At 47.0% G+C, this 26,632-nt stretch overlaps 1 protein-coding gene across 1 annotated transcript in view; it reads left to right on the top strand.

Annotated features, from left to right (window-relative positions):
- Vsnl1 (visinin like 1) overlaps positions 1 to 26,632 on the top strand; it is a 113,049-nt gene that overhangs the window by 73,921 nt on the left and 12,496 nt on the right. The window contains exon 3 of the mRNA XM_028867616.2: positions 24,106 to 24,321. Within this exon, the coding sequence (XP_028723449.1) occupies positions 24,106 to 24,321 (216 nt within the window). The remainder of the gene's footprint in view (positions 1 to 24,105; positions 24,322 to 26,632) is intronic.

Raw genomic sequence — 26,632 nt, 5'->3', positions numbered from 1 at the left:
TTTTTCCATGGATTCCGTCAGCACATGGTTGACCCCAATTGCTAGTGACTCTTTGCAGCTAAAAATGCAAGGACTTAGCATTTTATCAACTTTCAGCCTTGACCAAAGCTTCAGGACAGAGGAGGTGTCTCCCTGTCGTCACTGGGCTAGAACCCTCACTAGGAGAATCAGAAGAGTCACTGAGATTCCTGTGTTCATCCACAAGATGAAGAATCGTGACAGTTAATGTCAGTTTTACCTCCAACTTGGTCTGACCATTGGCCAGAGCCTCCTGCAGAGACCCCAGAAAGAGTCGGGCCTGAGAAGATTTTTAGTAGCAATAAAAACTATTTTATCCAAGACCCCACTGTTCCTGGATCATCCCGGCAGCCTAGATTCGTTTCAACATTGCATCTCAATGGCTTTAGGGCCACAGCACAAATCCAGGCCCTGAGAGTCCAAATGCTCACAAGTGCCACCTGTTTCCACATCACTGATGGGAGTGAGGAGACACTGGACAGGAGTACCTCAAATCGTCATGATACATTTAGATGAAGAGAAGCCTCAAGCTTACTCTCAGTCCATCTGTCAATCAAGCACACATCCTCTGTCCTGTTCTGAGCTTTGAGGTATAGTTTCTTTTCCTTAATTATTTTATCCCAATATAACAAGGCTGACATGGACATTTAACCTTAAAATAAGAAAGGACAGGGTAAGTGTTACAGGAAGAATGCAAATAGAAGGCTAAGAAAGCCCCAGTGCTAGAGAGAGTTCACCTGTGTGAACAAAAGCATAATGGTGAGTTATTAAGGGCGGTGGCTGTATCTTGCACTCTTTTTTTTTTTTTTTTTTTGGTTTTTCGAGACAGGGTTTCTCTGTGTAGCTTTGTGTCTTTCCTGGATTGCACTCTATAGACCAGGCTAGCCTCGAACTCACAGAGATCCACCTGCCTCTGCCTCCCAAGTGCTGGGATTAAAGGCGTGCGCCGCCACCGCCAGCCGGCTGTATCTTGCACTCTTTAGATTCATCCAGCACATACTGGTTCACCAACATGCCCTAAGTTGACCTAGTATGAAAGGCATGAGAATATAGAGAATTATATGAAAGCAAATCATCAGTAAGGCTGTGTACAGCACTTGGAAGAGGGCACATAATAGATTGGTACCCTATGTTGAAAGCCCATCGGTGTCATTCTAAAGCACTGTCTTCCAATCTATGTTGTTTTGTCTAGGTAAGAAAGGGCAAGGGAGTTAGCTATCAAAGGCAAAGAGTAGCACAGTGATGTAGCTGGCTCTTTTGCTCTTTTGGGGGGGTCTGCCATCCAGCTCCTAAATAAATCACACATTCTTAATTATAAATGCCCTGCCTTAGCTTGGCTTGTTTCTACCCAGATTTTCTTAACTATAAATTATCCCTGTCCACCTTTTGCCTCTGGACTTTTAACTTTCTCTTACTTCTGTATATCTTATTTTCACTCTTACTCCATGGCTTGATGTGTAGCTGGGTGGCTGGCCCCTAGCATCCTCCTCTCCTTGTTCTCTTATTCTTTCTTCTTTCTCTCCCAGATTTCTCCTTCTATTTATTCTCTGACTGCCAGCCCCATCTATCCTTTCTCCTGCTTCCCTATTGGCCATTCAGACTTTATTAGACCATCAGGTGTTCTGGACAGGCACAATAACACAGCTTCACAGAGTTAAACAAATGCAACATAAACAAATGCAACACATCTTTGCATCATCAAACAAATGTTCCACAGCATAAACAAGTGTAACACACCTTAAAATAATATTCTACAACCCAGCGAGAGCTATGTTTCTGGGAAGTCTGGGCCCTGAGTGACATTAAATAAGGCAGGGCTGTGTAGCTCTATCTTAGGAAGAAGGGATCTCCGTGAGAACTGTGGTAGTCTGGGTGCTCCTACTTAGATTGTAATGTGCTGGCATGTCTACCTCCTCCATCTAAAATGGCAGTAGAAGAGTTTGAAGTCCCCCCTTCCTCTGGCCGGCAGCTGCTTCCAAGCTGTCAGAGGTCTAACTGCTCATCTACCATCATGGCGTTTAGAGGCAAACACTTAGACAGGCAAGAAAATCAATCAAGACAAATCTTAATAAGTAAAGTATATAACACGCATGCACAGCGATATTAGGCACCAGAAAGAAAATCGCATATTGGGAACCCGTGACACGAAGACTTAACATGTCAGGCAACGAGACAATGTAATCATGAATTGTAAATGTGCATGTGGGCAGGTTGCTGTGAACTGGGAGAGGCACGCACGTCCACACACAAATGATGACTGGAATAAGCGTATGGCTTTATTTTCTTTTTTCTTGGTGTGCTTCACGGCTCAGTCCCTGGGACCTGAAACTTTATCAGTGTTCAATAAATACTGATCAAGTCAATGGACGAGCATCTAGGAAAATGCACACCGTGAATGGTGGTTCTCGGTAAGCAGTAGAAGTTTGGATGATTATTCCTCCGTTGCTGTGTTTCAAATTTTGTTTCCATTAACGCGTTTTGTCCTTATAGTCAGGAGGGAAATACTAGCGGCATTGAAGGAAGCTGTGTTTTTAAAAGCATACGCCACACATGTCCTTCAGCAATGCATCAAATAAACCATCCTTTGAAAAGAGCTATGAAAGAAGGAAATGCTGAAACTGTCCTTAAAAATACCTCTTGGTTTAATTTAATAGTGGAACTAAGAAAAGAACTGTGTGTGCCAGAGCTGGGGAAAGGCCACCTTCAGCTATTGAACCAGTCAGGAAATGGTAATTCAGGACTCTCTGCTCTTAAAGCCCTGATGATACATAAGTAAATCGGGTCTGAGTGCTCTCTGAAGGGCATCACAGCAGAGCTGAGGGGGAGGGGCCCATGACTGAGGTGGACACCGGGTGCTGTCCTCACTCAAAGGGGACACCACAGGTACAGCACAGGGTGAGACTGAAAGGAAAAGGTCTGGGAGGGGGATAAAAAGCTCAGAAGTGCCGGGCGGTGGTGGCGCACGCCTTTAATCCCAGCACTCGGGAGGCAGAGCCAGGCGGATCTCTGTGAGTTCGAGGCCAGCCTGGGCTACCAAGTGAGTCCCAGGAAAGGCACAAAGCTACACAGAGAAACCCTGTCTTGAAAAAAAAAAAAAAAAAAAAAAAAAAAAAAAGCTCAGAAGTTCCCATGGAGGAGAGATACAAAGGGCTAGGGAGAACCATCAAGGGGTGGGGGTAGCGAGACACCCAGCGGGATCAATGTGGACGGACCCCAGAAGGACTCCTTGCAATTGTAAATAGTATAGGATTAGAGTGCCGAGCCTGGGTACAAGCTGAAACAGGAAAGGTTCTCAAGGCCCAAGCTCCGAAGGCCTTGTGGAGTTGGAATTGCAGAGTGGCTTTCCTTCTATATGGTATGGGTAATGAGGGCACCCAAGGGCTAGCAGGAAATGAGTTCAAATTTGCATGCATTCTAGCTCATGCTGAGGACACAGGTCTGATGCAGGCAAGACTCTGGGATGGCTTCCCAGGCCTGTGCAAGAGACCAGGAGTCTAGGCAGCCGCTACTCAGGACTCCGCGCTCCAAACTCCACGCGACTTCCATTTGGACTAGAATTCTGCTATTACCATCTTGACATTCTTCAGAATGTTTGCACAGAAGAGGCTCCCCATTTTCATTTTGTGCGGAGCCCCACAAATCAGGTGTAGGGGTCTTGGTCAGAGCAGAGGCAGACTACAGACTACAGACTACACTGCAGTCCTCAGAGAGAGAAATAGGGATGTGTCTCCTCCCTCTCCAGCCTGTTCATTTAGAGGTCCTCTCAACACATCATTCAGAAGTAAGGCAGCAAAGCAAACACTGCATGCACATGGGTCTCATCAGTGAGGATGTCAGGTCATGCGTCATAGGCGTAAGCAGAGCTAAGGCAAAGACTCACTGTGTTCACCTCCTGACACCACCTGTTCTCTGGGTCAACAAAGCCAGAACATTCTCAGGTAGGAGCAGAGAAAGGTGTAAGATGACTATGGAGACTGGCTACCTCAAGGGCATGGCCTACAGCTCAACCTCATGTCCTCTATACCCAGGGCTGTCCATCACCTTTCCTTGTAGACTTGCTCCAACCTGCATTAGCCTCCTGCCCTCTCCTTAAGGGTCCTGCTTCAAGAATTTCTTATGACTTCTTCTTGATGCTGCCCCCTAGTGGTTAGCTCTGACAGCTGGGCTGGGTCTAAGTGGGAGGAAGCTCAGAATCCAGCCCAGCTCCACACCACACACACACACACACACACACACACACACACACACACACACACCACATACATATCATATACACAACACACACACAATCAGACACACGCACACACACACCCCACACACAAAACCATACATACTTGGCTCTGGTCCCAGGAGGTACTTGGGCTGCAGGATAGGAATGTATGGCCCTCAAAAAAAAAAAAACATTCAAACATAGTAGAGTCTGAGCTCTGGTGCTGTGCCAGAAATGTCAGAAGCATGCTGGGAATGTCGTGCCAGAATGTAGCATTCCCACCAGAAGAAAGCTCTGGGCAGCAAAGGCAGCCAAAATCAGGACCGATAACAGGTAGTGGGGGACATGGAAAGCTGTAAATATCCACGATGGGATTCTGCTTGGCGAGATCTGGGTTTGGGTCACCGTCTAGTGGCCCTCTAGCCCATCTTGGTTTTCAGGGCAGGATCTCAGAGATTGAGGTCAGAGTTCCCCTTGTCTGCACCATCAGGGTCTCTCCATCTGGTCTTCTCACACTTGCCTCTCAGCCCTGCCATTTGCTGTGTGACCTTAAGAAGTAACTTTGCCTCTCTGTGCTGTGTCCTCATCTACAAGCTCTACCTTTTAGGTCTGTTGTGGGAACTAAATTAAAGCAGACAAAAGGATTTAAAATGTCGGGTGTCAGTCAGCAGGAAGTCAATTGTGTCCTTTTCTAGGCTAAGCACATCCCGTCTTCAGAGACATCACGAATTATGAGGTAGACTTTACAACCAGTGTTCACATGCTAAAGGCAGACAGACTAGGAATGGGTGGCTTTTTTTAGCCTCTTCTTTGTGTTTGGCATCTTACAAACGCTTTACATAAGCTATTGCATCAACTCTCCCAGCCACCCTAGGGAAGAGACTTCTTCACACACCCCGAAACCGAGGCTCGGAAGCACAGAGCCCTGCTCAGATAAAGGCACCCAGAGTTTGGCATGACCCCTAGAGCTCAGCCATTGCCCTAAAGCCATTGGCCTTGATGCTCCTTGGAGCAAGAAAAAAAGCACTGCTGCATCTCGGGGGAGCAGGAGTCAGGCTTTACTAGAGTAATATTTCAGGAAAGTTACATAAAACCCGGGTAATTTCTGCGCTCTCCCTGATACACAGTAACCGGGGATGAGGAAACAGGAAGCAACGTTTTCAGGAAATGAAAAGGTGTTACTCTGGGACAAAGGCACCACGTGGCATAGCTTTTAGAGTGGGACCATGGATCCCACCGAGCCCCACACAAGCAGAAAATCCTGACTACCTCTTCCTCTTTGACCTAGGAGTTCTAGGCACTCCTGCCATGGAAGGCAGGGGGCCTCAGCCTGCTTCCCATGAAAAGCCCAAATGCCTGTGCTGTGACAGGTACATGTTCCTGTTCGTGTATGTTATCATAGCCTGTGTTCCTGGGCATTGTTAGTGTTGGTGGGAAGCTAAATAGTAGCTGATAGCCATAAGTTTCATGAGGCTATTGAGCACTTGGAATGTCCAAAGACACCCTCTCCCCAACCCCCCCAAAAAATCTCATTAATAGTTATTATGTTGATTCGGTGTTGAAATGGTACTGGTATGATGGCTTTTGAATATAATGGGTTAAATCAAATACATTTTTTCAAAATAATTCACTTGTACTTTTCCAGAGATGTTCGTGGTCTACCTTGCATTTGGAGAGTGTTTTCAGAGTTAGAAAAAAAAATGTCCCTTCCTTTCTGGATGAATCACTGAAAGGCTACACCTGGGAGGGGGCCCCCTCAGGCATTCTGTTCCAGCTTCTGGTTTGTAGGCAGAGAAACTGAGGCATCGAGTGAAGAAATGATTCTGGCGTCATTCCCACTACCCCCCTAACACCAGGCTCATCCCTTCACCACCCTTGGGCTTGCCTGAGTCTTGCTCTCAAGTACCACTGGCCCTGCCCTCCCCTGGGGGAAGGCCTGGAGATCTCTCCTAGGAGAGGCATCTTTATTCATGAGCCTGCTGGAGGGAGCCCTGGGAGGCTGTGGGAGGCTGCTCTTTGCTTTCCCTGCAGACTCGGAGATAAATATGGAACTGTGAGAGGAGAGCTTCCCCACCGGGAGTCAGGAGAGCCAACAATAAACAAGGATGGGTGGCAGGGAGACTCCTCAGGTCTAGCCCAGCCCCCAGCCCTCAGTCTCCAGCCTGTTCCCCTTCAAGCAGGCTCAGCTGAGTCGCTGGGCAGCTCTAGGCTGGGTTTCAGGTCCAACGCTGCCTGCTTTGTATACCCCGTTAGGCACCTGCCAGCCTCAGCCGCCTCCACCACCTGCCCCTGCCAGGATGCCTCCCTGACTGTCCGGTGTGTCTAAGTTTCCCGCTTCAGATCCTGAAGAGCCCGGAGAAATCCTCAGACCTCCCGTGGGATCAGAGGCTGCAGCTACTGTGACGTCTTCAATATGCAGAACCCAGATCCTTGAGACTTTGCATTGTCCCGAGACTCCAAGAGATGAACCTGTCCAGGGTAGTTTTAAAAGTCCAGTTCTGCTCAGGCCAGTTAGAGCCAGTCATGGTGCGGGGTTTAGACTGTGCCCATTGCAATAGGTGTCCGGCATAGTGTGTGGTCCACACTCTAAACCACAGGCAGAGACCTTTGTGGCTTCCTTAGATTGATGCAGCTCTTTCCTAGGTGTGCATACGTATGCACACACACATATGCACACATTCAATATAGGTACACACATACACACATGCACACACACATTCTCACCCAGTAAATACATACATATACACACATTCTCAACGGATAAACACATACATATACACACACGTACATACATGCACACACATTCACAATAAACACATGCACTCACACATACGCACGCACATTCAGGCACATATGCACACACATACACAAATATACATACAAACAAGCACATGCACACACATGTATACACATATACATACATATATACATAAGCATGTACACACACACACACGCACACACACACCTGGATCTTCTTGAACAAGTAAGCCAAGAGCCTGGTTTTTTGCACTAAGCAATGTCTGGGCATTTTGAGTCATCTGAGATTTCTCAACACTGCTGGGTCCCTGGCTCTCTAGGTCTCACTATAACGGATGCAGACGGCCCCTCATGACAGAATGGAGGAGAATCTTCACTTGTTCACATCTGTGTTTCCATTTTAGTTTGATGAGAAATGTGGAATGTCTAACCCTAGGTCTAAATTGCCCCAGTTCAGATCCTGCCACTAACTAGGTATGTGACCACTGGCAAGGTACTTAACAGCCTATTGCCTCTACTTATCCATGTAATAGGATGGCGGTGGGCCCTAGCTCACATCACCAGGTCGAAAGAGGATCATATGCATAAGGAAATATTGGGAATGTGCTTCAACAATGCCTGGCACGTAGTGCTATGAAGTACAATGAAATCAGTGCTTTTTTGTCAAATACAGTATCAAAATTTATCATTGACAATTATCATTTCTTATAAGGATACAGATTTATCATTCAGGGGCTGGTGGGAGCACTAAGACTCACAGAGAGTAAACTCCCTTTTCTATGTAAGAAACACAGACAGACAGACAGCTGAGCTCTTTGCTCAACATCATTCAGTCAATACATGACTCAGTGGGAACCAGGACTCTGCCTCCTGTCCACTGGGCCTGTTTCTCATCACCACACTCTGCAGGATGTTTGAAAGTGGAGAAAGTTCCCGATCTGGCACCAGAATCCACCTGCCCACCAGAATGAACACCTGCCAGGGGTGTGAGCCTTGTCATGATACCCTTGGCACAGACTCCAGAGAATCCCCATGCACCAATAGCTAACCCCTGGCTTGGTACCCCTGTACCACTGAGTTGAGAATTGATAGGATGCTTCTAACATTATTCCCCAGGAAGAGATGGGGCAAAGATCAAGGTGTTATATTGGGAAGAAAAGTGCTACGCAAGGAAGGCCCTTCCTACAACATAGCCTGTGGGAACTCAGATCTCTGTTAGATTTGTCTACGTCATGACAAGCAGGTAGCAAGGTCTCCAAAGTCCTGATATGGCCACCCTATTTGCTAGCCTCAACTTCCTTGTGTTTGTGCACATAAATTCTAAAGGTTGTATGCATTATTTTTTTGGCTTTTCCAGAAGCTGTTGTCCCATCCCCCACCTTCCCTTAATTCCACTAAAGATCTGATTGTTTTAAACTGACTTCCCCCTAAACCTAGCCTCTGGATCTAGCATCACATAAAAAGAAAGCTGGGAGGTTCCCCAGTAATCCCCCAGGAGTATCTGGACCTGCCAGCCTCCTAGAGACCAGTAGTAAGAAGAAGTATGTTGTTCAAGCCATCCTAAAGAAGAGAACTTGAACTCCTCAGAATTTTTCCTGTTGCCATATCCCTTGTCTCAGCTGGATCACTGATGTTGACCAGATCTGGCTGACCTGGGTCTGCATGGGTTTGACTGTACTAGATTTAGACACAGATGGCCCAACATACATCCTCCACATGCTGCCAGGGAATACCTGTAGTCCTGGTACTGGCCAGCTGAGTTCACCTTTGCCCTTCCTTGTGATACTAAGTAAGTTTGTGATTCTACATGTACCTTCCCAGCCACATGACACCTGGACCTGGACTTTTTGTTGTGTTTTATTTTGTTTTGTTTTTCTGCATATATTTAGTACCTAGCCAAAACCTAATCCAGGGGATTCTTCACCTTCCTAATACTATGACCCTTTAATACTGTTCCTCATGTTATGGTGACCCCCCGCAAGCATAAAACTATTTTCTTTTTTTGTTTGTTTGTTTAAAGATTTATTTATTTATTATGTATACAGCATATATGCCTGCAGGCCAGAAGAGGGCACCAGATCTCATTACAGATGGTTGTGAGCCACCATGTGGTTGCTAGGAATTGAACTCAGGACCTCTGAAAGGGCAGTCAGTGCTCTTAACCGCTGAGCCATGTCTCTAGCCCATAAAACTATTTTCATTTCTATTTCATGACAGTAATCTTGCTACTGCTATGAATCATAATGTAAATACCTGATATGCAGATAATCTTAGGCGACCCCTGTGAAAGGGTCATTTGACCCCAAAGGAGTCAAAACCCACAGGTTGAGAACCACTGACCTAGTATCTAGTGGGCATCCATGGGATGATGATCACTGGTTCTTCACTCATATCTTTTCTCCATAAAAGAATGAAACAGGGCTGGGGTGTGGCTAAGTTCATTATCCAGTACCACATAAATGGGACTTGGAAGCCCACATCTATAATCAGGACTGGGGAACTAAAGGTAAAAAGATTGGAAGTTCAAGGTCATCTTCAGCTCCATGTCACATTGGAAGCCAGCATGGGACACATGGGATCCAGTCTTTAAAAAAAAAAGAAAGAAAGAAAGACAGCCAGGCAGCAGTAGCACACATCTTTAATCCCAGCGCTTGGGAGGCAGAGTCAGGCAGATCTCTGAGTTTGAGGCCAGCCTGGTCTACAGAACAAGTTCCAGGACAGGCTCCAAAGCTATAAAGAGAAACTCTGTCTTGAAAAAAAAGAAAAAGAAATGAAAGAACAAAGGAGGGGGAGGGAGAAAGGAAGGAAGGAAGGAAGGAAGGAAGGAAGGAAGGAAGGAAGGAAGGAAGGAAGGAAGGAAGGAAGGAAGGAAGGAAATTGAATGAATGAAACATCACTATCTTCTTCATATTCTTGGCACATATATGAAGTACAGGCTACCACAGACATAAAGTAATAATAGTAATAATAATAACTATCTTTCATTTGCTGACTTTTCATCAAATAAACACTATGCAGGACTCAGCACATCATCATCTGATCAATCCACCAGCTCTTCACAAACTGGAGGACTGATACCAATCCCAGGCATTCTGACTCATTAGTGTATCCCTGCATCAACGTAGACTTACAGTCAGCTCACCCTCAACCCACCCCCTTGTTCCTATGAAGAAACTAAGGCTTTGAAAGAGATTCCAAGCCTTTTGATCAAAGTCCTACATTTAATAAACTGCATAAGTGAGATCCAATCTCAAATCCCTGGTCCCCAAAGCTTGTACCAGCTACCGCAACATCCCACCCTGTGTGTACATGTGTGTCTGTGCCTTTGTCTGTGTGTATGTATGTGTGTATGTGTGTGAGTATGTATGCATCTCTCTGTGTGTGTATATCTGTGTCTATGTGTATGCGTGTACATGTGCATCTGTGTGTCTGTGTGTGTCTGTGTCTGTGTGTGTACGTGTGTATCTGTGTGTATGCATATGTACATGTGTGGAAATGCATGTATATGCAGAGTTCCTGTGAATACACACATGGAGAGACCAGAGATCAACCTCCAGTGTCATCCCTCAGGTCTTTTCCTCGATTTGTTTGTTTGTTTATTTGGTTGGTTGGGGATCTGTAGAGTGTTTGTTTTCTGAGACAAATTCTCTAACTTAGCCTGGAACTCACCAACTAGTCTAAGCTCGCCAGCCAGTGAGCCCCAGGGATCCAGCTGCCTTCACATACACAGGGCTTTGAGTAACACATGACACAAGGCCTGGCTTTTGTTTACATCAGCCCTGAAGTTCAAACTCAGGTCCTCACATTTGCGTGGCAATCACTGGAACTGTCTCCCCAGCCATTCTGTACATGATGGGGTCTCTTTATCTCTCATTCTGTTATCAAACCTCATCCCACATCTGTATTAGCAGAGATGAGACTATGTAGAACTTATATAAACTCAAAGTTGAAGACAGGGTAATAATAATGGTGGGCAGACTCTAGAGGGGTGTGCTAGAGTGGGTAAGATGATTCCTTCCCCCCAGAAAACAGAGGGCATATGTATGTTCTTGCAACAGGACTGAACACAATCATTCAAATTTTATGACTGGAACTTTCTTACCATGGGCTGTCATCACTATCATCCTGTAGAACAGCTCTGTCCTGCTTGGATCACGAAGTTGGTGACCTCGTGTGTAGGGTTCTGAGAGGAGCGCAGGCTGGGCAGTCTCCTCAGTGTCCCTGTGATGCTGTGAAATGAGTTGAGTATGGGATAAAATGAGAATCGATCTTAAGCAGAACGCTTTGTTCGGGAGAGGTCAGGGAGAAAACAAATAATCAGGTGAAATCTACCATGTCACCCACTTGAGAACAATGAAAGAGAAAACCAGGCGAGTAGTCTCATTCCAGCTTTCCCTGTGACAGCCACACTTCCACTGGTACCTTCAAGGATGCTCACCTACTGCCTAGTTCCAAAAATCAATTAGCTTTAAGAGCAACAAAAAAGACTCCTTTCGAATACACCAGATTGGCTCTAAATGGAAATGCATGACAATTCCAGGCTGTGATTTACTATTGACCTCCTATTTTGGTTTCAAATGAGAACAAGTTGGTGGCTCACGATTATCAGCGAGCGAAGTACTGGAGGAATCCCCTGTCCCTAATCAAGATGCCATTGACCCAATTTACACTGATAATTGTCTATTGGATAGGAGGAAAGAGAACTGATTTGGTCCAGATAGCCAAGAGTACACTTCAGGATCCCTAACACTTCCAAAAGGGACACAGACAGAGATAAGATAGCAACAGAAAGAGATAGAGATACAGAGACAGAGATTTACATTGGAATATAGGGATATGATATAGATTTATGGATACATAGACTTAGATATGAGCACTGGGATAGATAGATGGATGGATAGATAGACAGATAGACAGATAGACAGATAGACAGATAGACAGATAGACAGATAGACAGATAGACAGATAGACAGATAGACAGATAGATAGATAGATAGATAGATAGATAGATAGATAGATAGATAGATAGATATTCATTTTCAAAGTTTGATCATTGGGTATTAAGTGCTATTTATTTATTTATTTATTTATTTATTTATTTATTTATGGGCTTGTTCAGAAGGGACTGTTGTCTGTTTAAGACACTATCTCACAGCTCAGGTTGGCCTTAGATTTTCAACCATCCTGCCTCAGTTTCTAGAGTTCTGCCATTACAGGCCCACACCACTACATGTACTACCTGTCCATCTGTCTGTTTCGCTATCTACCTATTTATTTTATATTTAACTCAGAATCAGAAAAATAAATAAAACATCACAACTCAAAGGAATCCTGGAGCTTCTTTGATGTAGCCTTCACTTTCCAGCCAAGGTAACGGAAGTCTTAGAGAGGGGAGAGCCCCACCCTGATACTCCGTCACTTCAATTCTGCATCCTTTCTTCCACGACGGGTTACAGCCTTCACCCCCTCCTAGTACGACAGGCATTGTATACGGCACCCACACAATGTCCCAGATCCTTTTCTGAGAGGAAGCGAAGACACAATGAAGAATAAAATACCAGATTTTCCTTACTGTTAAGGTGATTTTGCCTTTCCCAATGTAGGGATTCTAAAGGTGGGGGATGGGGACCTGGAAATGAACCTGTCTGGGTTTCTAGACCATCAGCCTCCCTGGAGCTCCTAACCATCCCGTTTAGGCCATGAAATATTGTGTACTCTAACCCAAGAGCCAAAGGCCTCCTCTCTAGAAACTTAGTTCAACGTTGGTTTTTTTTTTTTTCTCAAAGCTCAATGCCATTTGCAAGAGCCATAACAAGCATTAATACTTTGCAATAACACCACAATGCCGATTATGAAAAATGGGTGTTGTTACAGAGAGGAAAGAGGTGCGGCAGCTCTGAGTCCTGAGTGACCTGTTAGGGTGGAGAGGAAGGGTGAGTGTCCCCCCCCCCCCCAGTCACCCTCCTGAAAGTTCAGGTGTTTGGGATGTGCCTGTGACTACATGTACCCCCCTACCTCCCACCCCCCCTACCCTACCCCCCACCCCCGCACTGAGTTGCCTCGGCAGGAAGGCAGACAGCAGATCTCTCCTTCCGGCCCCTGCAGGGCTCCTCATTGAACCTGGCACCAACAGGCTCCTGCGAGTATCTATTCAATGAACACTTAACAGGAAACTGGTTTGGCATTTGCCATCTCTAATTAAAGAGAACTGCCACTCTCTCCTCTTCCCGGCCACGTGATAAGGGTGCTCCGTGCTGTGCTGAGATGATTCATTCCCCCATGAATCATCAACTCCAGGAGTAACGACAGTGAGGTCTGAGGCCAAATGGTGAGCCTTCCTCAGCGCACTGGACTGCGGGAGCCTTCAGAAGGCACTTCTCCCCTTGTATTGACCACTGGGTGGAGTTGCGAGAGCCGCCAACTGTCAGAACAGACTTGCTATGATGCTGTCTCCGCATTCAACGGACGTTTATTGAACACCTACTGTGTGCCCGGCCTGGTAAAACCAAGCCCCAGAGATTAAAGTGGTGGCAAAATCAGGTCATTCACTGTTCTGTTTAGCTCACAGATGACATAAGCCAGCAGTCCTGTGGGCCCTTCATGGCTGTCAGAACTGTCGTCAAAGACTAGACTGGGTGATGTGAATGCAGCAGGTTGACCTGACCCAAGAGCCGGAAAAATGAACATGGGGTGGGTGGACAGAGGGTAAAAGGGGAGCTTTTCAAACAATGGCAACAGCAGGACAACGCTCCACACACACAGTAGGGCTGCAGCCAGAGGGCGCAGCAAGAGCCTGGAGGAGCTAACAGAAGCGCCCAGGAACAGAGGCCCTGAAACTGGACACAGAGGTGCAGACAGCAGATGGAGGCCTGGGAGAACCCTTGCTTCCTCTGGAGTTATGGGGGGAATGGACTGGAGCCTGGGAGTAGATGGACAGGAGGGAGTTGAGAGCGAGCAACGTACCATGTCAGTGGAATTAACAGGGCAGCCAAGGCATTGCGGTCACGTCCTGGGTTAGACCTCAGGGGGTTGAAAAGCCGGTGGGCAAAACCAAGTGCCAGGTTTACCTGAAGGGCACTTGTCATTCAGAAGCCTAGCACACATACACTGCAGTCTGTTATGACATGGCTTCTCCCTCCAGGTATCACGTGATCATCCTATTGTTTTCTTCAGGTAAAGATGCCCTGGGCCTGGCAGTCATGGAAGGAACCAGAATAGTACATGATGGCTAGATCTCTGGTAGTGGTAATGAAGTTGCATAAAGTCCACAGTAGAAGACAGGGAGAGGGTCACATGACCCTCAGCTGGGCGTCCAGCCATCCAGCCATCGCTCATCCATGTCCTCTATCCCTAAGCTGCAAGGGGTCTTGGAACATATTAGGATATATACAGGAAATAAAAAGTTAGCTGCAAGTGAGACTCCACACTGTAGCCTCTCTGAGGTCATCATCCACGGTGGGGTGGGACTTTTTGGTGATGCTGTTGTTTAGGGGCGGTCCATACACTGTGAGTAACTCCTTTCCTTTGCTTTGTAAGTAAGCTGGATAGACGCATAGGTTTGGCAAGTCCAGCTTTGGTTTGTTATGGGTTCCCTATCTGGGATATATATACATATATACATATAAACATATGTACATATACATATATATGTTTGTTTACATCTCCTCAGGAAATGTTGCTCACCTAGCAAGAGGGTTGCCGAATACTCCAGCGCTAGCCACTGCTTATACAGTTACAGGAACAATACTAGAGAGCCTATCATTGACACCCCCTCACAAGGGCCACAGGAGAAGCTGGCCAGCCGGACACAAGAGCCACAGCTCCCCGGGCAGGCATTAGTGCTGAGCACAGCTTCAAAGCCGCTAACCTCTGGGGGCTCCCATAGGAGGTGGGCAACACCCCAACAGGCTAAGTGAGAAACAGACCAGCTGAGCGCAAGAGCCCATGAGGACACCTTGGATGTGCAACACAGTCAAGGAGATAAAGATCCCTAAAGAGAGAGTCCAGGTCCTGTCTGTGGGGCTGGTAAAGGAGAGAGAGGCTCCAGTTGGTAGGTTTTGAAGCTGGGAAGAACCAGAGCTTTGAGGAAGACAGTAATATGTCCTGTCACACCTCCTCACACACCTTAGCAGTGTTATCTTATGCTAATCACTCAACCTCTTAAATTGTATTCTGTTGGGGGCAGAGGTTGCAAGGGCAGAGGGCAAATACAAAGGGACAGGAAAATGAATAGGATCCAGATGCATCATGGGAAAGACACAAAGAATAAATAAAAAGAAAATTAAAAGGAAAAAAACCATAAATAGTTTTAAAAGTACCACAGTCTTTAAAAAATCAAACACATTAAAAAGTTCAGCTCCTGTACCCTGTTGGAGGAGGGGATGATAGGTGGGTTGGGGGCGGGGGAAGGGTAGAGGGAGCAAAAGGGGGATGAGAGGAGGATCTGTGGTTGGTATGTAAAATGAATAAAAAAAAAACTTTTAAGTTCAGTTCCTTTAAAATACCTCGTCTCTTTAAAAATCAGAATCTTTTAAAAATTCAAAATATCTCAACTGTGAGCTCCTGTAAATATCAAAATTAAGTTAAATACTTTCTTACTTTAAGAGGGAAGAGGGGGGGGGTGAGAACAAGGGAATCCATGGCTGATATGTAGAACTGAAATGTATTATAAAATAAAATAAAATAAAATTTAAAAAAAAAAAAAGAGGGAAGAGCCAGGGCACAGCCACGCTCTGAACAAAGCAAAACCAAACTCCAAAAGTATGAATAACTAAATGTCCAATTATCTGTTATTCACTCACCATCTTCTGGGTGCCTCCAAAGGGCTTGGGTCACTTCTCTGGCTCCGCCCTCTGCAGCACACACAGCTTGTCTTCTAGGCTCCAGCTGGCTCCACTCCACCACGGCTACCATTCTTGGTGATCCTACCCATGGTATTGGCACCTCCAAAATGCTGGGGTCCCTTGCTGCGCCTGGGCTCACTTTCACCAATAGCCTCTCCTGGGCTCTCTTCAGGGACTCCAACACTGCCACACAGTGCCAAGCCTCAGCTGCTCTCCATGACCCCCTTCACGCCTTCAAAACCAGTACCACCTGGGTGACTCTTACCCTACCAAGTTCAGCTGCCAGCACGAGGTACTACAGCCTTGACCATGTCTGGAACACAGCCTGTGCGCTGACCCTGAGGAAACACTTCCCAGAAGAAGCCTTTGCCTCAGTGACACTGGTCTCTTCTTAATCACTGAGAATTTCTCAGCTCCAGCCAACCAGCCTCGAGTATCCCGGCAAAGCGAAGGTTTCACTTTAGTAGTTCTGATATCTTGATAATCACAACCGATTCTTTAGCCCCAGCTCACCAGAACTATGGAATCATAATTCAAAATAACAAACGGCCCCGATAGTCTTTAAACTTCTCTTTGAAACGTCACAAGCCCGGCCTCCATCCTGTGCACTGCTCTCAACATTCTTATCTTCCAAGCTCTTACCAAATAGCCCACTTGAGATCACAACACTGAAATGGTTTTTCTAGCCCAAAGTTCCACAATCCTCCCCAAAACAACATGGTTAGGTCTACCACAGCAATCCCCCACTACCCTGGTACCAACTCATTTTAGCTAAGGTCACTATTGCTGTGATGAAACACCATGACCAAAGCAACTTGGGAAGGAAAGAGCTTATTTGGCTTAGACTCTCCACATCCATAGTCCATCACCAAAGGAAGTCAGGATAGGAACTCAAACAGGGTAGGAACCTCCAATCAGGAGGAACTGATGCCAAGACCATGGAAAGGTACTTGCTCCCCATGGCTTGCTCAGCCTGCTTTCTTATAGAACCCAGGACCACCAGCCCAGGGATGGCACCACCCCCCGCCATGGGCTGGGCCCTCACCCTTCAATCACTAAGTAAGAAAATGCCCTCCAGGCTTGACCACAGCCCTATCTAATAGAGGTATTTCTTTTCAGTGAGGTTCCCTCCTTTCAGGTGACTTTAGCTGTGTCACGTTGACATAAAAGTGCCCATCACAGGCAGTTACTGTGCCTGTGTTCATAGGTGTGTAGATGTGCAAGAACAAAAAGAGGCTGAGATTAGCCCAGGGGTATTGGTGAAATTATTAAGGCCACTCCACATAGTTAAAAGAAAGATTTATTTAGTGGGTAACTTACAAATGAAGGGATAGGTAGGTGGCCGGTTCTGGAAAAGATGCAGCACAGTCCGGCGGTGTTCTCTGGAGCTTTGCTTGGTCACCCTCCACTGTCCAGGGTCCAGGAACAGAGAGAGAGCTGGCCCATCCAGATCTCGGGTCTCTAGAGTCCTCCCTTGGCCCCGCCTTGTAGGCATGGCAGTTGCCAAAGCCTCAATGGGGGTTGGAACTTCCAGATCCAGCTGGAATGGCTACCCACTACACAGGGGCAGACTGCTTAGCCTTTCCTACTAAGAACCTGAGTTCGCCAGTCGCTGGTGGTGCACACCTTTAATCCTAGCACTCGGGAGGCAGAGCCAGGCAAATCTTTGTGAGTTCGAGGCCAGCCTGGTCTACAGAGCGAGATCCAGGACAGGCACCAAAAATTCACTATTCACTATCTCGGGGAAACAAAAAAAGAAGAAGAACCTGAGTTCAATCCCCAGCATGGCAAACAGGAACAGAACAGAATGGACAGTAGGAGGTTATCTCAATGACAATTGTGCCCTTGTGAAGTATAGGTCTCCCCATGGCCATGTCATCCAGCAGTCCTCTTCACTTGGGCTCCGTCTCGACTTCTACTCCATTCTGTGAGCTGAGGACTGTATGGTCTTCAGCTGGGCAGCTGGCAGAGCCCTGCAGAGCCCTTCCTCCACAGTGCCCTTGATGTCACACCCTCCTGCCACAACCCATCAGCCATCCCAGTAGGACGGGACAGGGCCTCGCTAAGGTCTGCCTCCCGCACAGCCCCGCCCATTGCAGGTCAACTGAGGGATTCAAGGGGAAGTGGCATCTTTCATTACAGAGAGGCAAGAGGAGCGGCAGGACATCTTGCCCAAACCGGGAGATTCTCATGAGATGCTCACCCCTGCCCCCATCCCCAACCCCCTACCCTCACACATGCACCATGCTCTCTAAGCATCACACTGGTCACACTTCTAGACCAGTGACACATATTCCATCAGCAACTAGGGGCAGAGGAGAGGGGAGTCAGGGACAGTGAAAGACAGTCCCCATATGGAAGGACGGCTTAGTGCTCTGAGACCATCTCTGTGCCCACACTGGGTGGTCTGGAGGAAGAGGGGATGGCTGACAGCATGACTTAGGAATGGAAAGGCTGGATAGGCCTCAGCACCCCTTAGAGGAAATGAACGTTGCAATCCTCACCACTCGATACACGCGGTAAAGAAACACGGGAACAGCCCCCAGTCACAGGAAATGCTTCTGCGGTAGCGCTAACTGATCCTGTGTCTACCTGAGGGAGAGGCAAAGACCACAGGCATGTCACAGGGTCGTCTTTCTTCTCCCGAGTGCTAGTCTCGGTAGTAGAATATTATTTTAAACCGTGTTGCTTTTGTTTCTGTTGCGTTTGTTTAACTCTGTGAAGCTGTGATGCTTTGCCTGTCTAGAACACCTGATGGTCTAATAAAGAGCTGAACAGTCAATAGCAAGGCAGGAGAGAGGATAGGTGGGGCTGGCAGGCAGAGAGAATAGATAGAAGGAGAAATGGGGGGGGGAGATATGGAGGAGTGGGAAAAAAAAAAGAAGTAGCCAGAGAAGGAGGAGGACCCAGGGACCAGGCACCCAGCTACACAGCAAGCCATGGAGTAAGAGTAAGATCTACAGAAGTAAGAAACAGGAAAAGCCCAGAAGCAAAAGATAGATAGGATAATTTAAGTTAAGGAAAGCTGGCAAGAGACAAGCCAAGTTAAGGCCAGGTGTTTATAAAAATAAGCCCTCCGTGTGTGATTTATTTGGGAGCTGGGTAGCAGACCCCCCCCCAAAAAAGAGCAGAAAACAACCAACAAGTCTCCTCAGGGTATGGGTGTGGGGTTCCGTCAGGGATGGGGAGATTTGTGTGATGCTGAAACTCTAGGCAATGCAGAAGACCAAAGGGTCATTAGCAGCCTAGTAATAAGAGGGGAGGAAGTGACTGCCCATTCTCCTAAAGTTTAAAACTCATAGCCGGGCAGTGGTGGCACATGCCTTTAATCCCAGCACTCGGGAGGCAGAGCCAGGCGGATCTCTGTGAGTTTGAAGCCAGCCTGGTCTACAGAGCGAGATCCAGGACAGGCACCAAAACTACACAAGAGAAACCCTGTCTCAAAAAACCAAAAAAAAAAAAAAAAAAAGAAAAAAAAACTCATGACATCATGGTTCCTACTCTTGTCTGTGAATTTACGTACCATTTGTTATAGATGATTTTTAGACTTATTTATGAAGTGCTTTATTTAAATTTATCTTGTCTCAGTTCCTTTTCGATTGCTGTGGTGAGACACCACGGCCAAGGCAACCTACGGAAAAGTTTAGTGAGGTGTAGAGGGTTTAGTGAGGTTCAGAGGGTGAGTCTGTGACAATTATGGGGGGGGGCCTGGCAGCGGGCAGATAGGCATGGCGCTGGAGCAGTAGCTGAGAGCTCACATCTAGATGCACAAGCGCCAGGCAGAGAGAGCAACCGGAAATAGCGTGGGCTTTTGAAATCTCAAGTGACACACATCTGCCAACAAGGCCACACACACCCCCTGTTCCTTCCACCAAAACAGTTCCACCAACTAGGGACCCAGCATTGAAATACGTTAGCCTATCGGGGCTGTTCTCATTCAGACCACCATCAATTCTTTCACTGCCGTTAATGCTTTCTGTGTTTTGTTTTGTTCTTTTCTATCTGTGTTACCAACACTTAATACAAGGCTGGCTGACACATAGTAGCTGCTCATGAATTTTTTTGTTTTTAATTAAAGAATGAACCAGTCTTTAAAATAGCCCCTGGCTGCATTTCAACCATTTCTCCGAGGCACATAGATACTACCATGAGGTGGCTTGGACACAGAACGGAAGTGCAGGCTTTGGGGATGATGGAATCTAGGAATTATGTAACACTTCGACAAATGTGGATTTCTGTTTATTTCCTCAGCCAACTCCTGACAAAGAGAATCAAAGGCTGTGGCAGAAATGGCTGCATGGATCTCGATTCAAATCCTGCTCCTTACAGCCTAGATTTTTTTTTTTTTTTTTTTTTTTTTGGTTTTTTGAAACAGGGTTTCTCTGTGTAGTTTTGGTGCCTGTCCTGGACCTTGCTCTGTAGACCAGGCTGGCCTCAAACTCAAAGAGATCCACCTGGCTCTGCCTCTCGAGTGCTGGGAGTAAAGGTGTGTGCCACCACTGCCCGGCTTACAGCTTAGATCTTGTACAAACTCCCTGATCTTTTAAGCTTTGGCTACTTATCCGTTGTAATATGAAAAAAAAAAAAAAAAAAAAAAAAAGGGGGAAGGGGGAGTTTCAAGACAGGATTCCTCTGTGTAACTCAGGCTGTCCTAGAACTTGCTCTGTAGACCAGGCTGGCCTTGAACTCACAGATAGCTGCCTGCTTCTGCCTCACAAGTGCTGGGATAAAAGGTGTATGACACCACTGCCCAGCTTTAAAATGGAATGTATAATAACAGGTTTTGTCATAAGGATTAGATGAAATAAGACTAGTATCTTATAGAGACATATAGGTATAATCTCAATGCTCATTTTAAAAGTCAGTGTGGGGACACATGCCTGCCTATATTCATAGCACTTTGGAGAAGGAAGCAGATGGATTAAGTGTCCAAGGCCAGCCTAAATTGCAGGGGAACCCTATCTTAAAATAGTAACAAAAAAATTCACTGTCAACAAAAATGACTTCCATATCAATATTTAATACAGGAGCTGAAGCAAAATAGATGGAGCTGGGAAAAAAGTCAAGAAGAATATGGGGGGTGGGAATGCTGTATGCTCAGGCTCTGTTCCTCTCTGAGAGAAAGAGGTTTGAGTTCAAGACCCTGACTTCCTTCTTGAAGAGACTGAAGACAGCGTGACTTCATTTTTCCGTGATGACCCATCCAAGGTTAGACCAAGCCATCAAAAGCGGAGAGATTCTCCAATCAGAGAAACTCAGAACTCAACAGAAGGACTTTTCAGAGGAAACGATCACTCCAGATCTGTGACAGCTCTCAGGTACACACTCACTTCTTCCACAGTAAAAAACGAGGGCTGCTAGAGTCAGTAAATAAACCTTTTGCAAGGCACATGTAACTTTCATCGTCCAAAATCCGTGATCGATTTTTCTCTCAAGAATTTCCAGTTCTAAATTAATTTTTAATATACTGACCTACAGTGCCCAGCTATTTTTAGATAGAGCTGTCAGCGATCCCTTCACTTAAAAGTATGCTAAGAGAGATAGAAAGAGGAGATACCACACTTCCAAAAGACAATGGAAAAAGGAAATGCGCCCAGTGCTCTCTGGTGAGGGGACACCAGGGGATCTTTGAAGGGTTGGCTCTGCCCCATCCCAGCTCCAGATCTCACGCACCAGCCCTACCTACAGGCAGATGGGCACATCAACAATTCCTGCCTAGAAAGGGACAACCTCCACGGTGCTCGTGACCTGCAAAGAGCAAGCATGTGCATTGGGATGTGTCAGGTGTGAATTTGGTCCTTTCCACCTTCAGAACCTGGCTTCCAGTGCTCATGTTCAAGCCCCTCAGTAGCAGGGGGGTGGGGCACGAGTGAGAAAGAGAATCCTGCTGATCAGGTCAAGAGGAAGACAGCACTTCTCTGCAGAACCCCCTCCTAAGGTCCCCTGAGCTCTGTTCAGCCCCATGTTCTGGCTCTTCGAAGTTAAAAAGACCATGGCAGACTCCGAATGATTCCCGCAATGACTATGTAGTCCAGCAGTACAAGGACACCAAGATGTTGGTCTCTGCATCCCCAGCACTCAGGATGGCACACAAAGAAAACCTTGGCATTTTGATTAAGTCCTGAAAAGGGGACATTGGGAGAAATGGGGTATGGTTAGGGATTAAGGAAATAAAGGGCGATGCTGGTCTTCAGGACCATATAAAGATAAGCTTGATGGCCAGGTGTAGTGTTACGTGTTTGTAAACCCAACACTTGAGAGGCAGGAGCAGGTGGGTTCAAGGCCAGCCTGGTCAACATAGTACCAGGCCAGCCAGGTTCACAGAGTGAGAACTTGTCTCAAAAAAAGAGGAAAAAAAAAGGTGTATGTAGTGGGAAGAAACGGATGGTGAAAAAATAAGTAGCTATGAAGTTTTTATAGTCTGAGATAATGAAAACAATGAAACAATTGCCCTTGTTTTAAGTTTCTGAATGTTGGGGTGATTTTTGCTACACAGTGAGAGAAGTGGGAACCCGCTTTGGTGTGGAGTAGTAACATCTCTAGACCAGTGGTTCTCAACATTCCTGATGCTGCGACCCTCATGTGGTGGTGACCCCAACCATAAAAAATTTTTCTCGTTGCTACTTCATAACTGGAATTTTGCTACAGTGATGTAGCGATGTAATGTAAATATCTGCTACTTCCGATGGCCTTAGGTAACCCCTGCTGAAGGCTCACTGGAACCCCAAAGGGGTCGTGACCCACAGGCTGAGAACCACGGCACTAGGGACAGCTTGCAGTGACCTCTCTGGCCCCCTGCTATTCTGTGTCTTTTCTAGGCCACACATGTCAAGTCCTGATATGGAAAGGCCTATTTTATTTCTTTGGAAAATTTTCTTTTTCCTGTTTATTAAAAAAAAAAAATCACTCTATTATTGGTCTATATGTGCTGTGTGTGATGTATGATATGTGTATGTGTGTCTGAGTGTGGGCAGACAGGTGCCATAGCTTATAGGTGGAGGTCAGAGGACAATTCGGGGGAATCTGTTCTCTCTGGCGACTGGCGATCAAACTCAGGTCAAACAGCAAATAACTTTCCCTGCCGAGCCATCTCGATGGACCTGGAGGAAATTCATCTGCTTCCCAGGGGGCTTCTGGGTGCAGGAGGAGGTGGGTGGGCAGACATGGACAACGCTGGACCCATGGCCCCAGTAACTAGCACTCCGAGGGCACACCAGTGGCCATCTGAGTAGCGGTTGCCCATATGGTCCCTCCACTCAGGCAAAACTCCGGGCAGGAACCACAGAGACCAACCTTGGTCCTCGGCCAATGACCCCTACTTAGAACAGATTTATCCAGCAAAGCAAACATACCTTCCCCGTGCACGCTTTGGACAAAGCAGTTTGTTTGTGTTTCTGCTTGGGGTCTTGAGATCTCTGTGTGTTGCCTGTGCTCAGAACTGCCTGCCGTTTGTAGGAGGCCTGGGATCCTGTCTGAGGGGCACCCAGGACCACTCGGAACTAACTCTAGAGGTCTCAGCCCTCCCACAGAAAGTCTCTCCTCATGTCCAGTCTCTCTCACCCACACAGCCTGTTGCCTGCTGGCCCTGTGAAAAGAGCTCTTTATGTCTCTCACAATAGACCCTAGTCATGTTCTATTTTTAATAGATTTTTTTAATGTCTGCTCTGCAAAGGAAAAGTCCCTGTTTTTTTTTTTTTTAAGTTACAAAAAAAAAAAAAAAAGAAAGAAAGAAAGAAAAAAGAAAAGAAAAAAAGGCTGGAATCTCACCTAGGGAGAGGACACAAGGTATCTTGGCACCAGAGACCAGAGGCAGGCAGAAAACTGGTCCCTGCAGGTCCCTGCATCCTGTGGCGTGGTGAACTTAGTGGAACCTGGAAGTTTATGTTGCACCGCCCCGGGTGGCCTGCCACCTGCCTCTGTCCTGTCCCTGGAGGTGAGTGACTAAAGAGACTACAAAAAGGAGGGTCCTGAGTGGACCTCACCCAGATGGAAGCCACGTGCACCACAGGAAAGGGTCTGTGCCTGTGCATAAGGACAAGCGGAGAGAAGGCCTCCTCTTCTGCCTCCCTTCCCTTGATCGTCATGGCCCCGATGCCTTCTGCTGAAAGATGAGGTCAACCCAGCCTCCAGCCATGCTCATTAGTCAGGCTGTATGTACTGCGGTGGGGGCATGGTGTGAGCCTCTGCCCTCCCGCGCCCCTGCCTCTGTGTTGGGGAACCTCCCTGCACCTGCACGTCCTCCCGCTCCTGACCCCCTGACCTGTGTGTCCTTTGCAGTTCTTCCCCTATGGAGATGCCTCCAAGTTCGCGCAGCACGCTTTCCGCACCTTCGACAAGAACGGTGACGGCACCATCGACTTCCGAGAGTTCATCTGTGCCCTGTCCATCACCTCCAGAGGCAGCTTTGAGCAGAAACTGAACTGGGCTTTCAACATGTACGACCTGGATGGGGACGGCAAGATCACCCGGGTGGAGATGCTGGAGATCATTGAGGTGGGTCTTTGAGAAGGTAGCGGGTAGGGAAGACCCCAGAGCCGTCTGGGACAGGTGCCCCTAGAGCTGTTTTCCTCGCACTCTGGGAGCCCTGCTAGTTACACTCCAGGCTTTGGTTTCTCCCGCACGGTCAGTCCGCGCTGTAGCGCAAGGAGGTCAGTCATAGAACCAGAGCCAGACCCCTCCTTGACACCTAAAACTGGTGCTTTAGCCAGCCACTCACTCAGTACAAGGTCTGCAACCCAAAATACGTTTTCCTTTTGGGAAGCAAAAGGTGTTTATGACCAGGGTCAGTTTCTCCAGTTTTTATTCTAGCTGGGTCCTGCTGAACACGGGAACCCCTTCCTTTTACCAGCTTGAAAGGGGGCAGGAGACCAGTGCAGTGAACAGCTGTTGGGGGTCCCCTCCAGATTCCATGGAATCCAGAGATATTGTTCCAGTTGTGTTGGCAAGAACCCACGATTCCTCTGCCCACTGTTCTAGTTTGATCGGCACCTTTTCTCCTTGGGTGCTGCCACCTGGATGTGCCAGTCTCCTTGGATTTCCCATAGTGTTCGGTCTCTCTTGCTTCTTTCCTCTTTGGGCTGAGGATGCATCCTTCCCCTAGGCCCCTCCCTCACATCCCTTAACTCTATTTACATCTTACCTCCCAGCAAGCCTTCCTTCCAGTAATCCTACCCAAATGTGCCTACTGCATCCCAAAGCAGTCTAATGTGGTCAAGAAGGGGCCTTTTGTAGCATTTATCATTGCCTCAGATGACCCTTTGTATAGACTATATAACAAAACACAAATCCTTTACAGAGAAGAACTACATACTCATGGCTGTATCCCAGAACCTGCAACTGTGCCTCGAACCGGACAGGCACTCAGAGTTGATGGATGCATTGGTGCCTTAGTTAAATTAGAAGGTCTCAGTGTGCTGGCCCATCCCTGCACCAGCCACTATGGTCCAGGGAGAGAATATGCTACTTATCATGGGCAAGATGGAGCCACAAAGAACGTAGAAGTCAGCATCCCAAACCCAAGAAACCCTTCCAATTCCACCACTCTCAGTCACTCCCCTCCCTAGACAGAGTCAGGAGTCCCAGCCTGCCCACCTGTGAAGTCAGGTCCTTCTATCATTTGCCCTGTTTCACGGCCTTTGTGGTTACTTACCCTCCTCTGGCCTTTCCTACTCTATCTCCAGTGTGTATAGGCTCTCTCTAAGATGCTTACCAAATAGTACCTCAATTCCCTATTTGTGGCCACTCATTTATGAGACCAGCTACAGCTTAAGTTTTCTAAGCATGTGGCCTTGTCTTTTCATCTCCCTTACAGTTCCATCCTTTGTTCCTTTTTGTATACAACCTGGCTCTCTCTCCAAGCTCCCGTGACCTTCCTTCTCAGTGGGTTTTTTTTTTTTTTTTTTTACATTTCTTCTTTTTAACCTCTTTGCCACATTTCCCCCACTAATGACCAATCCCATTATCCCCTAAACTGGTTCTCAAATCATTGTTCATGCCCTTTAGCCAAAGACCACCAACAACATACCTGCTGTTGCACAAGTCATACTTATTAATCGAGGCCAATTCAGGAAGGAGGTACACGAGCTACTGTCCTAGTTAGGGTTACCATCGCTGTGATGAAACACCATGACCGAAGCACCTGGGGAAGGAAAGGGTTAATATGGCTGACACTTCCACATCATAGTCCATCATCAAAGGAAGTCAGGACAGGAACTCAAGCCAGGCAGGAACCTGGAGGCAGGAGCTGATGCAGAGGCCATGGAGGGGTGCTGCTTACTGGCTTGCTCAACCTAAATTGCTCAGTTCGCTTTCTTATAGCACACAGGACCACCAGCCCAGGGATGGTGGGTTGTGCCCTCCCCCATTCATGACTAATTCAGAAAAGGCTCACCAGTTTTGCCTACAGCTGCATCTCACGGAGGCATTTTCTCAACTGAGGTTCCCTCCTCTCAGATGCCTCTAGCTTGTGTCAAGTTGACTTAAGACCAGTCAGCACAGCCACTTTTCTCACTGCTGTGACTAAATACCTGAGGAGGAGGGGTTCGTTTTGGTGCATGGTTTAAGGTTACATACAGTCCTTCAGAGGAGGGAAGGTCTGGAGCCTGGAGCCTAAAGCAGCCGGTCACGTGGCATCTAGTTCTGAAGCAAAGAGATGGGCGCTGGATCTCAACTTGCTTTCTCTTTTGATTTGGCACGGAACCCCATACTATGGAAAGGGGCCACCCACAGTTAAGGTGGACCTTTGCACCTCGGTTAATCTCATCTAGAAATTCCTTTATGGATACACCAGAGATTTATCTTCTAG

This window comes from Peromyscus leucopus, chromosome 22, assembly GCF_004664715.2.
Source record: "Peromyscus leucopus breed LL Stock chromosome 22, UCI_PerLeu_2.1, whole genome shotgun sequence".
Classification (NCBI taxonomy): Eukaryota; Metazoa; Chordata; class Mammalia; order Rodentia; family Cricetidae; genus Peromyscus; species Peromyscus leucopus.
Note: the sequence above shows the minus strand (reverse complement) of the source record. Positions and strands in the feature narration are given on the sequence as shown.